Here is a 16078-nt window from a genome sequence, read left to right as displayed (position 1 = left end):
CGCCTCTGTTTATGACGCCTCTCATCCTGGCACCAACGGTTGGTTGCCAAAAAAAAAAAAAATGGTGGAAAAACAGTCACCTGTGACATAAATATTAAGAATAGTTACTAATAAATTAGAAGGTGGGGGGAGGGAAAAACATGTGTGAAAATGTACTTTTCCACTTCATTATGGCTGGGTGATCCAAATAACGGTGAGCTGAATTTCATGACGTCACAACTTACATTAGACAGAGGAGATATGATCTCTATATCCTACTTATTTTCTGTACTAAAATACCAAACCAAGTGTTTATGATGCTTTGCCACACACCAATCACAAACAAATCAATATCAGCACTTAAATGACATTAAAAAAAAAAAAAAAAAAAACTAAACAAAAAAGCTTTGAAGCGCACAAACATGAAGTGGATAAAATGACCGCAAGAAAAAAGCGCAGTTCTCACCGCACAGTTTTCCCCATGTTCGCAGTCCTCTTGAACTCTCATCGCAGGACACTTTTAATTTCCCCCAGATTTCTTCGTCCGGACTCTGGAGTGTGACCTACTCCATGGATCACTCCCACCCCCACACACACATAGACTCACACACACACCGCAAAGACCAGGGCTGCGTCCCACACCGCATACTACCTCACTAAACAGTATGTAAGAATAGTACAGGAGGCGAACAGGTGGCGCACTCAGTAAACAGCTTATTTTATTGAGTGTAGGTCAGGAAACAGTGCATCAAAATAGAACACCTCTGTATTTAGTGTATTTAATCACAATTTTAGTATTAGACATTAGTACTGTGTTAACATTTAGTCCATTATACCCACCTGCAGATTGTTAGACGTCAAACTGACGTACAGTCACGTGGGGTCACGCAGAGTTTAAACCAGGGATGCAAAACATACCTTCCGTGGGGCCATAATCCATAGACAATTGCCCTCCCATTGCAGTAGTTGCACATTCCTGCATTGACTCTGTTGCATTTTTGCTGCTACTTTATTATAAAGACATAGTATTTAATTTATTGTCACTATTATACACTTTTCCTGGCTGCTACCACAATAACTGCTATGTCCATATATCCATGCTAAGTCATTAGCATGTTTTGTTTACATTTATACCATTTTTAAATTATAGGCTAGTGATACTCCTTGGCACCTATCTTCTTCACTACGTATTAGATCAGTCACTTCCACACTAGAACTGAGTACTGTCCGGCGCTACACTGTCCCTTACTGTGCCCATTGTCCTGTTTTAGTAGTATTGTACTGTCCTGTGTTTTTAGCACAGGTCTGCACTGTGCACTTTGTGTAGAATGTGTGGGTCTTATTTAGTTTCACTGTGTACTGTACCAGCTGTATATGGTTAAAATGACAATAAAACCACTTGAACTTGAACTTGAACATATATTATAGACCCCGCTTTGGCCCGGTGCTGCGACATACCAACGTGTGGCTTTCTCAAAAGAATTTAATATTCGACGACATTATGATATAAATCATGCGAAGAAGTACAGCCAGGCACTGATAGACAAGGCAAATGAGTTGGTTGCAGCACTTAACAAGCAACAGCCTGTTATCTTCCTCTTTTCCTTTAAATGAAAATTTAATTCAAATTGAGGATGAAGTACTTTTGAATTACAGTACAATGTCAGTGTGATGTGGTGAAATGACAGGTCTGGTCTTGTATCAGTTTTATCATTCCTGCTGTGTGTTCTAGCCTAATCCTGCCTATTATGCTTGTATTATGACAATTAACCTCAGAATTCCATTTTTGGTGATAAATAAGTGTCAAGTTCAATTTTAACTGTTCTGATTGTTCTTGGCCCGCCTAAGGTGATATTTTTTTGCCAATCTGGCCCCCTACCCCAAATGAGTTCCCCACTCCTGGTTTAAACTCACCTGTCAGCTCACCTGTATTAGTAATTAACAGAGATGGGATGGTGTGTGGAGGAAGAAAGTGTAATAAACAAACAAATAAATAAAAAAAAATTTTTAGTATACAAGAAGCTTTATTTTGGAAGACAGCATATTATTATAAAATATAATCTGAACAAATATATCCATCCATTTTCCATACTGCTTATCCTAAACGGGGTCACGGGGTAGCCTGGAGAATATCCCAGGGAACTCAGGGGACACCCTGGACAGGGTGCCAACCCATCACAGGGCACGCTTGCACACACTTCACGGACAATTTGGGAATGTCATTCAGAATACAATGCATGTCTTCGGATGGTGGGAGGAAACAGGATTCAAACCCCCAGCCCCGGAAGTGCGAGGTTATATATACTGTATATGCTATACTGTACATCCATCCATCCATACATCTATCCATCCATTTTCTGCCTATCCCAGGGGACTCAGGGCACAGAGCGGGGGATACTCTGGACGGGGGGCCAACCCATTGCAGGGCACACTCGCACACACATTGACACACCCATTCACACACTACAGACAATTTTAGAGATGCCTAAAACACATGTCTCTGGACTGGGTGGAGGAAACCCGAGTACCAGGAGGAAACCCCAAAGGGGAGTACATGCAAACTATGCACACACAGGGTGGAGGTGGTAGTATTTTACAGTAAGATGATACATCTTATTTCATTATTCTAAAATAAAACTATGAATATAACACTGTATTTATATAAAAAATATTGTATTTCTTTTGTCAATACTATACTATCTACCTGGCTGCTACCTCAATAACTTCCATGTCCATATACAGTATTTTATAAGTTTATCTGCTGAATACTATCATAGTATGTTATGTTTACATTGACAGCATTCTATTATTTTGTCATATCTTTTTGCAAAACCTGTTACATCTGACACTTTATCCACACTAAAACTGTGTACTGCTTAGTGCTGCACTGTCTTTTACTGTGCCTATTGTCCTGTTTTAGTAATTACTGTACTGTCTTCTGCTGTTTGCACACATGCACTTTATGTAGTCCTGTCTAGGTAGTCTTATTTAGTTTTTTTTAGTCTCATGTAGTTCTGTATTTTTTATGCAGCACTATGGTCCTGTAGGATCATTGTTTGGGTTCGCTGTGTTCTGTATCAGCTGTATATGGTTGAAATGACAATAAAGCCACTTGACTTGAATGTATTTGTTTGTTTGTTCGTTTTGGTTTACTTACTATATTTTGAGTACTTTCATTCGCTATACAAACATAAGACATAAAACACACCAAGACCATTTCTGCAGTGATGAAAGGGTTCGAATGAATTCGCATGTACAAAATTGCTAGAAACAATACAGTAATTATTTGTCTGATTATGTCTGATTATGCATATTATTTAACATATTTTACTATATAAAATAAACACCATTTTAATCATAATACCATTATTAATAACAACTTTATAGTTGTCATAAAAGTTTATCCATAATAAACATAGACTGAAAGATTTGAAACATTTTCTTGATTTGTGACCAAAAAGAGCTTTCCACTGATATTTAAAAATTATTTTTGTAAAAAACAGATCTTGTTTAAATTATAATATTGAAAACAAAAATGCTCTCGGTATAGCCACTAATGTAGTCACAAAACTGGATTCTTTTTTTACATACCTCTAAATAAATCATACTGATTATGTAATGATGCAAAAACAAATAAGAAAGCAAAAGTAAGCAAACACACAAGCAAATAATGTGAAACATTGCTTGCATTCTAAAGCTGCCTCATCTTAAACCTTTAACCCCTTTGGCTATAGTGAAGGCTTTTAGATATCGAATCTCATGTAGACTGGATTTCATCATCACCAAAGGATTATGCTAATAGTCCATTTAACTCTGTCCTGTGAAGGGGAGTCACTAGAGATGTCAATTTCCTCATATCAGCTTACCATCAACATGGAAAATCAATACACGGCTACGGACAGTGAATGTTTGTTGCCCTTCTACATCGTACACATGAAAGCAGAGATGATTCTGAAATGCTTTAGGCTATTTATGCTTTCCTGAAGATTTCAGTTTGACCATTGAATAGCAACAGTAATGCTGCACGGATAAGGTTGGATTCTGTATTTTAATTGTAGTTTTCATTCTTTATTTTGTTCTTTCTTTTTTGTTGTTGTTGTTGCTGAAAGCAGCATGTCTCCCATCCTGCTGTTGTGTGCCTTTCTCTCAGGTAAGAGTCTGGACTTTTATCTCTTTAATGTACCATTTAAAAAAAAAAAATCAAGCAATAAGGGAAATGTGTACCATATTTAAATGAACATTTTATTTCACAGCATAACGACAGTGCTTAACACAGTGTGATGTGTCTGGTTGGTGTGTCTACAGAATGAAGAAAAGTTTTAAAGCTGTCTTTTCAAGTCATATTCGAGTCATGTTTTATTAGTGTAAAAGACTCCAGTTAATATGAGTAATATAACAATTCAAAGACAATTTCAAATCTTCAAAAGCACTAATTTATATAATTACATTATAAAATACAGTAGAGAAATAGTTTATCCAAAAATGAGTAGTTTATTCACCAATGTCATCCGTTCACCAAGACATGTTGATGTTTGAAGTTTGCTTCTTACGTTTTATGAGGCTAACAATTAATGCAGCTAACAAGTAAGTGAAACGTACAGGTACCAGTTTATCACTGTACAAACTGCACACTCGTAAAAATAAAGGTTCCAATCTCAGCCTGATGCCATAGGAGAACCCTATTAAGTTGCACAAAGAACATTTTACTCTCAAGTTCTTTAGAGAACCATCTATTTACGGGTGCGTTAAAGAACCCAGAAAAGGTTCTTCACAGCAGTGCCACAAGGAACCAAAGTAAGGTTCTTAAGAGTGATGCCAGGAGAACCTTTACCTTTTCTTTGATCTCCAAATAGCCGTATAGCTCAACTCAGGAATCCTATACAATGAAAAATGGTTCTTGAAAAGAAGAACCTATGGTACTTTGAAGAACCATTAAAGAACCTATAGTTTTAAGAGTGCATGAAAAACACTTGCTTGTTATTTCTGATGCTGTTATCTATAAAAGATTGACAAAAATATTGCAATTGTAGAGCTAAAAATCAGTCGTAGCTCCACTTACTTCCTGATCACATACGTTGTTGTTCAGTTAGGAGGTGTGTCCTAATGTTAGTAGTCATCCAAATGATAAATAGTTCCACTTGAATTTGTATATTGTACTGTTTGTATATTTTATTGCATATTATTATTTGCTATTTTATAAAAAAATTATCACTGAGATGATATCTTTTGAGAGAGTGTGATGATTTAGAGAATGCTAAACTAGTAGTTATGAGCTATTTTACCACTTAGCTACATTTTGACTTGTAGCACCAGTGCAAAACTAAAATTTTATTTTTAGCCAATTGTAGACACCAAAACATCTTGGATGAGTGACTACATTTCATACACTTTAATACTGGAAAGCTGTAAATATTATAGTAGTTAATATTTTGAGTGTTTGCTAAACATCCAGCAGTTACTAATTTGCAGTCATCTGTTAAGTGATTTGTCAGACTGATTCAGTCCCTGAGAAGCCGAAGAGGTCTGTGCTGAACCAGCTGACGCGTACACTGCTGCGTCACTATGACTGCGGGATCCGACCCGTCCTTAACTGGACCAGTCCTACCACGGTCTTCATTGACCTCATTATCCAGTCTGTGCTGGACGTGGTGAGCATGTTTGCATAGCTTATTGCAGTTTATTGCTAAACATACAGTATGACTTTAGAACAAGCTGAATGTAATGAAATTTATATGAAGACATGTTTGGTGGCTTCTACAGCTTTTCACTTGAGATATGAATCTGATTGGTGAGAAGTAAGGAAAGCTTATTACTTGCTAGTGTCGTATAATCTCTTCAGCAAAAATAAAAACTATACAGCAACACAGCCGAGTCGGTTTGCAAAGTGACTGCCTCACTCAATCTTGATTCACTATTTTATACACCTTCAAAACAAAATCTCTCAATATCTCATCTCTCTGTTATGTGATAAAAGTATAAAGGAAGTCTTTAAACATACAAACTAACATACACACATGTCCTTGAACATTGGTGCATTTTCTCTTACACAGCTGGCCTTATCAGTACGTGCACATTCTGTATTTTTCTAACTTCTACAGTTTGAACAATGGACCACTCAAGCTTGGTAATAGTAGTGGATACACGCTAAGGAATAACAAATTCCAAGCCATCAAAAAGACACAGAGGACAGGCTCAATTGTATTCAAAAAGATGCAAACTAGAAGTGAGAAATGTGTGCTCAATGATTTCCCACAAGCTGAAATTACATCAGTTTGTCCTAGCTTCATTAATTAACTTGCATGAATACTCTGTCATATCTTATACATTGATTTAACATGATTGGATCATACTTTGATTGATTAAGACTGATTTATTAAAATATACCATACTAGCAGTTTAGCATTATGCAAACTTTGTGTCTAAATAAAAACAAAAAACAAAAAAAACAAACCCCCCCCCCCCCCCCCCCCCCAGCATATATCCATTTTCCCACACACTGACTGTGGCAGAATTGAGAGCTGTCAGCCAATAAGACACAAGTGTTTCCATGTATTTCCTGTAAACCCTGTCTGACTGGTCTCGCCTCCATTCACTGAAGATATAAAATTACAACACCGCCGTCTTCTTTTACTGACATTCAATTCCGTAGTGACAAACCTCTCCAATTGGATAAATATTCGGGGCTGAAGAAAAAATCTTCAGGGCTACAGCCCGAATGCCCAGGCCAGGTTACGCCCCTGGTCATGTCTCCAGAAAATGAGACATCAGTGTCCCAATGTGTAGTGAGCCAGGGTCCTTACCAGTGCCTGAACTCCTGTAAACAATATACTGATTCATGACCTAGGGAACTAGGGAGCTGACTGAGACACACCCTATATGTAAAGGTGAAATTTTGTGTCAGTTTTGTTCCTTTACAATCAGTTTATAAAGCAAAACATTTACTAACTTTGTTTCACATTGGTCTTTAAGACTTTAAACATGAATGCAAGTAATCTAGAATTCTCTTTACAGGATGGACAGATGCAGAAAGTGACCACAAGCATCTGGTATCGGCAAGTTAGTATTCTTTCTATCAGTAAGCTGTGTTTTATATAGAGGTGGCACCTATCCAATCCCAATACCCAGTATTGTATTGCGCTGATACCAGGGGGAAAAGGGTGGATCAGATATAGGAGAGAACATATCGGATATTAGATCCTGTAACAAAGGACAAAGATTGGAATTGGATTTGGAAAAGTAATTTAGTTTTGGAACTGTAAATGTTTACATATAAAGAGACTTGCCTGTTTCTTCTTTTGTTAGGTTTGATTTTATTATATTTATACTTTATTATATTTAAAATGTAATTGATTTTTGTGTGAAAGAATAAAAAAAACCAATATCGGGTGTGTATCTGTATCGGCTAATACTCAAGGTTTCGGTATCAGTATATGTACTGGAAAAGAAAAAGTGTCATAGTGCCAATCTTTAGTTTCTTTACACTCAGTTGGGTTGCCTTGTTCCCCCCAACCCCAGTTATCTTCTAAACTGAATAATAAATCAAATCCTCCTTAAATTTCAGATCTGGAAAGACGAGTTTCTCGTGTGGGATCCTGAGGAATTTGATGGAATCACAGAAATATCACTTTCCTCAGATGCCATCTGGGTGCCTGACGTCATCATCAGTGAATTGTTAGAACACAAAAAACATGTATTTATGATCCACACTACAATAGAGTTATTAAAATATTCAGTTCACAATCTGTCATACGTCTCCACCTGTATGGTTTAAGAATTAGCAAAAGCACAAAAAATGACACGGAATCATTTCTGAATTATTGGCTCCAGTGCTTTACATAATCCTTTATCTCTCTTTAGTGTGGATGAGGGGAAATCTCCTGTTATCCCATATGTGTATGTCAACTCCTCTGGGATTGTAAAAAACTACAAACCCATCCAGGTGGTCTCGGCCTGCGACTTGGAGATTTATGCCTTTCCCTTTGATAAGCAGAACTGCACTCTGACCTTCCGCAGCTTGCTCCACTCAGGTAAAACTCTCCTGTATACGAGAGCTGTGATTTGTCTTACAACTGTATACTGTATACTGTTTGCATATGTTGTGTGTTTTCAAGTGACATTAGTTAGATTGATAAAGATTTTCCACTTCAATTCAATTCAATTTTATTTGTATAGTGCTTTTAACAGTGGACATTGTCACAAAGTTTCTTTACAGAAATAAATACATTCAGGTATACATTAATAAATTTATCCCTAATGAGCAAGCCAGAGGAGACGATGGTAAGGAAAAAACTTGACAATATGAGGACGAAACCTTGAATGGAACCAGACTCAGATAGGGAACCCATCCTCGTGAGGGTGACACAGGATAGTACAATTATAAATAATTCTCTTTTATATCGGTGCGCTATATGGTCAAAACTGTGTAACCAGGAAATTCATTAAAGTTTTAAGATGAAGTCTATTTTGTTGAAGTTATCAACTGTTCACTGATGGAGACTTGAGTGCAAAACTGTTCGTGTCATCATAGCAATTGCAGTCCAGAGCCATCTTCATGATTTTTAAATGGTACCATCCACAGTAATCTCTCGTATCTTTAGGCTGCCCATGTGGGGCCATCCACAGCAGCAGTGAGTGGTTTCCAAGTGATGAGAACTCCAACCAGAAGTAGGGCATCAGGATGGATCAGGCAGGAGGGGTGGACAGTGTCCATCCCAGTTCAAACAAACACTCTATGATGTAGATCTACTCCTTTACCTAAGAAAAAACTATTCCCAAAAAGACTTGACTAAACAAATATGATTTCAGCTTAGACTTAAACACTGAGACTGTGTCTATGACTGAGTCCCAAACACTAATTGGAAGGTTGTTCCATAACTGTGGGGCTTTGTAAGAGAAACCAGTTATATGTAGCTTTAGTTTCCCCAATAAAATCAAACACTTCACAGTTCACATATACCTATTTCTTGCTTAGATTTTCTAATTCTAGAGTATCCAACTCGAACCCATTTCCTGAAATCTAAGCAAGTTAAATTCAGTTAAATTTTATTTGTATAGTGCGTTTGAGAACAAACATGGTCTCAAAGCAGCTTTACAGAAATCCAGATGTTGAGTTAGATCCCTAATGAGCAAGCCAGAGATGACAGTGTTGAGGAAAAACTCTCTAAGACAACATGAGGAAGAAACGTTGAGAGGAACCAGATTTAAAAGGGAACCTGCATCCTTTTGTGGGTGACACGGGTGACTATAATTCGTTACAGTATACAGGTGTAGAATAGAAAGGCAAACAGCATTCAATTGAAAGGATGATTAAAATGAGTATATTGTGACTAAGAGTCCTGGGATGAACAAAAGTTCATCATAATGATTATAGCAGCAGTTCATAGGTACAAATCTACAGTATCCTAGAGGTTAGATCAATGTGAGATCCTACAGCTTTTTCTTTTCTCATATCCTTGGCGTCTTGAACAAACAGCCAGTCTATATACTAGGAGGGAAGGGAAAATCAAGGCAGGCGTATGTGTAGATTAGAATGTTTCTTAAACTCTATATGTACAGTACTGTGCAAATATTTTAGGCACCCTATTTTTTTTTTTTTTTGCACAAACTTATAAGTTATACATTTTTTATTTTATGAATTCTACATTATCAAGTCAGTACAAAAACATTTTAGATTCCCAAACATTAGTTTTCTAGCACAAAATTAAACGTTACAGGAAAAATGTTTTTTATGTCAGTAAAGAAAGCAGCACATTACGTAAGAGACCACTTTTCAGACAAATAACACAATGAAGGCTGCTGGGTTTTGCTGCAAAAATAAGAAGCAAGTACAACAGTCAAAGTCTCCAGAAGACCTGTGGCTGGGTCTGTAAGATGCTCAATAAAACTTACAGGTCATTTCCTTATAAAACTGCACTAATTCTACCTGAGACTATTATTTGTATTTATATTAAAAAAAATTGTCCTACCAAATATTGACTTTTTTTAAAATTTACTACTGTTTATTGCTCTTTACAGTATTTTATTAAATATGTAGAAACATTTAATTTCACTATTGTTGTAGGCATCTTTGCTATACAGCATTTTTTTTGCATGTGCCTAAAACTTTTGCATAGTACTGTACATCTTGCTCTTGGTTCTATGCTTGCAGTGGGTGAAGTGGATCTGGCTCTTTTGAGGAACACGGAGGAAATCGCCACTGACACCGGAGAGTTCATGAACAACGGCGAATGGGAGCTGCTGTCAGTGCCTTCTCATTACTGGAAGCTTAACTTGGCTAACAAGGATTACGCACACATCCAGTTTAATGTGAGGATCAAATTGTAACTTATTCATTTAAAACAAAAAGTACAGTTGTTCACATGGAAAACAAGGGTCTTTTATAATCAATTTAACAATATGTTTTGTGTAATTGCATATTATTTTTATGGTTTTTAAAAAACCTTTAAATATTGTCTTATTTTATATTAATCTAACCACAATTACTTATACAATCATAACTTTCATTTTTTATGTGTAAATAATTTTTCAATCTATATTAGTTTTTCCTTCACTTTATTATTATGGGCTAATTTATGTAACTTACAATCTTAATTATGTTCATTTAATTTACAGGTTGTAACAGAAATTCAAGAGGGGTGATTGAATGTGGTGCTGCAATATTGGCAATGAAAAATATAGAGAATGTGCAAATTACAATAAGAATGGTCAATTGCAATAATTAATTAATTCATCTACAGTAACCACTTAATCCTGGTCAAAGTTATGGTGGATCCAGAGCCTGGGAACACCGTGAACACACCCTGAATGGGGCATTAGTCTATTGCAGGGAACTATGCACACACTCATACACACCTAGAGGGCACTTTAGTGTCAGCAATCCAATCCAATATTTTTGGGAGGAGGGAGGAAACTGGAGAACCCAGAGGAAACCCACATGAACATAGGGAGAACATCCAGACAGAGACTAACACAAGCTCAGGATCAAACCGAAGACTCTGGAGCTGTGAGGTGGCAACGCTACCCGCTGCACCACCGAGGTGCCCGTAAATGCATATTACTGTTAAATATAATTAAATCTTATTTTATATTAACTTGACAACCTCTATCCCTCATTTCCAAAGCGCACCTACCTACCTGCAGTGATGCTGCAATATCAGCAATGAAAAATGTACACAGACAAGGAGTCTATAAAAAGAAAAGTACAGTATGTACGTAGCAGATTTAATAGTTTTAATAGATAGATGTACAGGTTCATGATTACTATCATGATACCTGGAATTTGGAAGCATGCCAGAAAGACTTTTTAGCAAGTAAAACTTTTTATCTGATCCACAGATTGAAAAACAATAGGGTTCCTGCACTACGTGCTTGGACCCCTAAATAGGAGGCTTTTTTGTATAGAAAGCTTGCCTGAAAAGTTCACAGGGCATCTGGTCGAGACTAGAGTTGTGCATCAGGACTGTACAGGAGTAATTACTTTTACACAGACTTGAGCAAGCAAACTGTCTGATGTAAACCTTGCAGGACAAAAAAGATATTAATTAATTAATGTGAACATGAACAATGCATTTACAGCATTCATTCACTCGTTTTTAGTAACAGCCTGGTCAGGGTCACATTAGTTTAAATTAGGCTACTAGTTTGTGTAGGCCTGTTTTTTGGGATACACAACCAACTGTTAGAAACAGTTTTTTTTTCTGTTTTGGACCATGCCCACTTTGGGTGTAAATCCGAATACAGATACAGATACGTATATTTGGAGCACTAGACCAGATAGTGGCATTGTGCTACACCCATACTGGATTTAGTACCAAATTTTCTCAAGTTTGAGGCAACAATTGTTCATTGTGTTAAAGCTGTATACCTTACATTAGGCTTACTGATTGTAGTCTAGACCTCGCATGGTGGATAGCTAACTAAATTACAAAATCTGTGAGTAAAGGGCAACAGGGAAGGATACCTTTCATTACCATCTGTCTAATGCAGGTCTTGAGAACAGAATTTGTCTTGGCAAACGTTCTTTTCTCCACTGCTACCTGTCCTCTTCCATGTAGAGATGCAGACTGTAAAAAAAGTCTTCAAGCTGCTACTGGAGTATTGACAGCAATCTGACAAGTGTCACACGCAGTGCACTAAACTCTGTGTGGCTGTTAGTAACAGTGCACTAATGCTTATAGATGAGGCTTAACGGCAGACAGCGTGCTGTGACGATGGCGATAATGAGACTGTCTCTCTATCGTCTGATCAATGAGCTTCATGGATGGTGGGAAGAGCAGGCCAATGGCTCCAAGCCGCTGCATAAGCCGCACTGTTTCACTGAGATGCTTGCATTGGGAGGAAGGCACACAAGGGCACTTTGATTACCTTTCCTCCATGGCTCATTGGCACGAGCCGTTTAGGGATCCATATTTGCGTTTTCATTCATCGGCCAAATGGGTGGGATGGGGGGTGGGATGGGGAGCTGTTTAAGTCGGTGTGAAATTGCTCTTTGTTGTGCTGTGAAAGTTTAAGCAGCCTTAAAAGAGGCAAAGGGACACAGATGGTTAGCCAGTCCGACTTTAAGCGGACTCTGAAAAAAGTGCATCTGAGGGCTTTCTGCTGTCTTTTTCTTTAGCAATTACTGCAGCGCTCAAGAGGATCTGAAGTATGAGAAAGCTATTTTAGCTCTAAAATGAGATCTTAAACTGATGGGTCTGGGGGGCTTATTAGGAAAGGCCTCAGCTTGGCCCTTTAGGTGTGTCTGAAAGGTAACCCATGTTTACATACTGTATTTTTCTCAAAATAATACAGGATTAAATTGATTCCAGTGCCAGTTGTGTGTTCAGGTTTTTAGACATTGGGTAGGAAAAGTGTGGCAAGAGCTCATTAGGGGTAACACCAAATTATGTATAGGACAATATGGCATTTGTAGCATATCCCTATAAGAACAGACTGACAGGAGACATAAAAACATTGGACCAGCCTGGATACACTTTTAAATTTTAACTTCCTGGTCCACCTTGATCCAGCTGTTCAAGTATATCTTTTTTGGTTCATATTAAGTTTGACACAGAACCATAACCAGGATGAAAATTTTAATGAGGCCCACATTGCAGAAATGTTAGTGATGCTGCCTCACAGCTCCAGGGTCCGAGTTCGATCCTGAGCTCGGCCTGCTGTCTGTATGGAGTTTTGCATGTTCTCCCAATGTCTGTCTGGGTTTCCTCAAGGTTTTCCGGTTTGGTTACTCCAAATTGCCTCTATGTTTGAATGATTGTTTGAATGTACAGCATATGTGCTATAGACTGCAATGGACTGGCATCCCAATCAGGACATATTCCCATATGCCTCATGCCCAGTATTCCCAGGATAAGCTCCTTATCCACCACTGCTTGGAACTTGCAATGCAAGCTTTTTCCAAACAATACTCTACATTCTGCCACCAAATTGATGTCACTGTTTCCATATTGAATTTGACAATGTACTACTAAGATTTGGACCTGTACATTGATATCTTCATAGCTAGTTGTGGCCAAGACTAACAGATCTAGGATAGGTCTGAGGTCAGAGTTGGAGTGGTAAAAAGGTGGCAAAGTTTATTTGAAGGGTGAATATATAGGGCTGCTACCTATGTGGCCACACCCCTGACTAGTGCAGCTAGTATTGATGTACAAAAAGAGCACAAATCCTTCCTTTCTGCCCATGTGTGCATTTAGGTATTAATCCGCCGGCGCCCCCTGCTGTATGTGGTCAGTGTCCTCATCCCCAGCATCTTCCTCATGTTGGTGGATGTTATCAGTTTCTACCTGCCACCAAACAGTGGCACCCGCATCACCTTCAAAACCAGCATTCTTCTTGGGTACACCGTATTCAGGGTTAACATGATGGATGAAATCCCAGCGACAGCCATCAAAACACCTCTGATTGGTATGCTATGAAACGTCAACTGTCTTAATCTTGTTTTTATAATTAGATGAATATGTATATCATAGGTACAAGTCTCTGTTGGTGTGTTGTAGGTGTTTTCTTCGCGGTTTGCATGGCCCTTCTGGTGCTCAGTTTGGCTAAGTCCATTTTTGTGGTGAAGCTCCTACATCACAGTCATGAGGAGGTGAAGGACATGTCCATCTCTGCCTGCTTGCTGCAAAAGTATGGTTCAACTGAGCAGACTTTCAGTGAGAGTCTGTTCACCTCTGTGAGGACGCTGGATGACATGGATCAGTCAGGAGGTGCGGAATAGGAAAAATTAGACCATGTTGTAGTAAGAGCTGTTGAATTCTCTAACTTGATTAGGTGGAAAGCATTAATATTCAAAGAAAAAGAGGTAAAAAGAGTGTTATACACTTTGTGGTTTATTAGCAAAAAGCAGCTGTTTTCAAGAGAAAACCTTCAAGAGAAAGTGAAGGAATGACTGTTTATAGCTGCTGTAATGTAAGTGATGACCGGAACTAACTTGTTTCACACATTAAATGTAACCATAAATGCAATCATATAAAACATTCCTTTGGTATAAGAGAAATAAAACATCAGGACATGCTGTTTGAGAAAATGAATCACTTTGCAGTGGTAACAGAAACTCATCTTGGCTTCAGGCCACATATGATCACCTGTTGTTGATTTCTTTCCCATAACTGCACAACCCCATGTGTTTTATTCCTTACTTCATGTTTCATATTCAATGCAAAATACAGCTTATCTTTTGTTATCATACTTGTTTAAAAGGGGACATTTAGGATTGGGACGTTTCCAATTCGTAAATTTATAGAATCGGATTTTCTTGACTTCAAGGTGGTGCATTGATAGATGGGCTACAACCAGTATAGCTGAAACATGATTTAAATGGTGTGTTCGTGTACCTAATAAAGTGTGTGGATCAGTATATTATTTTCAGGTTTTTTGTGTATTTACAGTATGCGTAATAATTTGAAAAATCTATTGTACTAAGTTGATTTGTATTTGTCTTCTACATACAGGCTATGAGTTTGATCTCTCGCCTGAGCCGGACCTGTTGTCTCTGACAGAAACCCAGTCCGGTCCACCACATCTGGAGAAAATCTTACAAGAGCTCATTACCCTCAAACTTTCCCTCCAGGTGGAAGACTATGACTGCCTGGCTCAGAAAGACTGGCTCGCTCTTTGTTACAAAGTAGACAAGTTGCTGTTTCGCTTTTACCTGCTCATCTTCACCATTTACTCCAGCACTCTCCTGCTGCTGTGGAGTAGCTGGAGCTCAGTCTGAAGCACCAGTACTGTGGACAAGAGAGATAGATAAAATTACTATATACAATGAAAACACATTGGGACACATCAATAAAGTGTTATTGTATTAGCATTTCTTTAATTAATACCCTGCCTATGAATTTATGTATTTGAAATAAATTGATTGATGAATTGATAATAATAATAATAATAAAAATAACAGTTAATTAATTAACAATGAATTAATGAATCTTCATCATTTCATAATGAAAGAATCAAATCAAAACATGATATAAAAATTAAAGGGAAGGACTAAATGAATGAATAGCAACATCCCTTAGATCCCACATGGGACTGAGACATCCATGGACACCCAGGATTGTCCTGGTCTGACTTAAACTGTCCTGTCCTGAGTTATTGGTCAAATGTAAGTCAGTCCTGGTCTTCCTTAATTCAATATTTATGTCTATTATGTTTGTCATCTTGTTTACACTAAAAAGGCAATTGTTTCCTCAATTTTTTTTTTTTTTTAACTTTTTTTGAGAAACAGTTTTATACACCTTTGGGATACTGATAGGTTTTCCTTATATAGTAAGACACTGTAGATGTTGGTCTTTTTTTAATTTTTTATTTTAATTTTTATTTTTTTATTTATTTATTTTTACATTTTTTTTAAAAAATAAGTAACATATTTCCAATTTCAAACAATACTGAAAGTAACAATTTTCTTAAAAAAAAAGTATATATTTAAAATGAAATTTAATCATCATCCATTACAATGCCTTGAAACCTTGCTCAAAAAGGGTTTATTAATTCCATCTAGATTCCCAAAGATTCACTTTTTGAACAAGGTTTCAAAGCCATTGTAATGGATGATGGTTCAATTTTCCCAAAGATTTCCCAATTGTGTTAGCTTCCCACA

The 16078-nt window shown here is 37.4% G+C and overlaps 2 protein-coding genes across 3 annotated transcripts in view; one reads left to right on the top strand and one right to left on the bottom strand.

The window, feature by feature from the left end:
- The window catches only part of usp28 (ubiquitin specific peptidase 28), a 31764-nt gene extending 29247 nt beyond the window's left edge, over positions 1-2517 (bottom strand). Inside the window, exon 1 of one of the 2 annotated variants that reach the window (XM_053649009.1) lies at positions 446-2517. In XM_053649009.1, the coding sequence (XP_053504984.1) occupies positions 446-487 (42 nt within the window). In that variant the 5' untranslated portion in view covers positions 488-2517. The remainder of the gene's footprint in view (positions 1-445) is intronic. The other variant, XM_053649008.1, reaches the window with a different exon arrangement.
- A 1575-nt stretch (positions 2518-4092) lies between these two features.
- On the top strand, positions 4093-15045 carry htr3b (5-hydroxytryptamine (serotonin) receptor 3B). Its single transcript, XM_053649420.1, has 8 exons — positions 4093-4129; positions 5461-5627; positions 6991-7035; positions 7541-7650; positions 7837-8006; positions 10127-10284; positions 13674-13884; positions 13977-15045. The coding sequence occupies exons 1-8, from the start codon at positions 4093-4095 to the stop codon at positions 14195-14197; spliced, it is 1119 nt and encodes a 372-aa protein (XP_053505395.1). The 3' UTR covers positions 14198-15045.
- The last annotated feature ends 1033 nt before the right edge of the window (positions 15046-16078 follow it).

This window comes from Ictalurus furcatus, chromosome 18 (assembly GCF_023375685.1).
Source record: "Ictalurus furcatus strain D&B chromosome 18, Billie_1.0, whole genome shotgun sequence".
NCBI classification, from domain to species: domain Eukaryota; kingdom Metazoa; phylum Chordata; class Actinopteri; order Siluriformes; family Ictaluridae; genus Ictalurus; species Ictalurus furcatus.
This window is presented reverse-complemented; position numbering and strand designations above follow the sequence as displayed.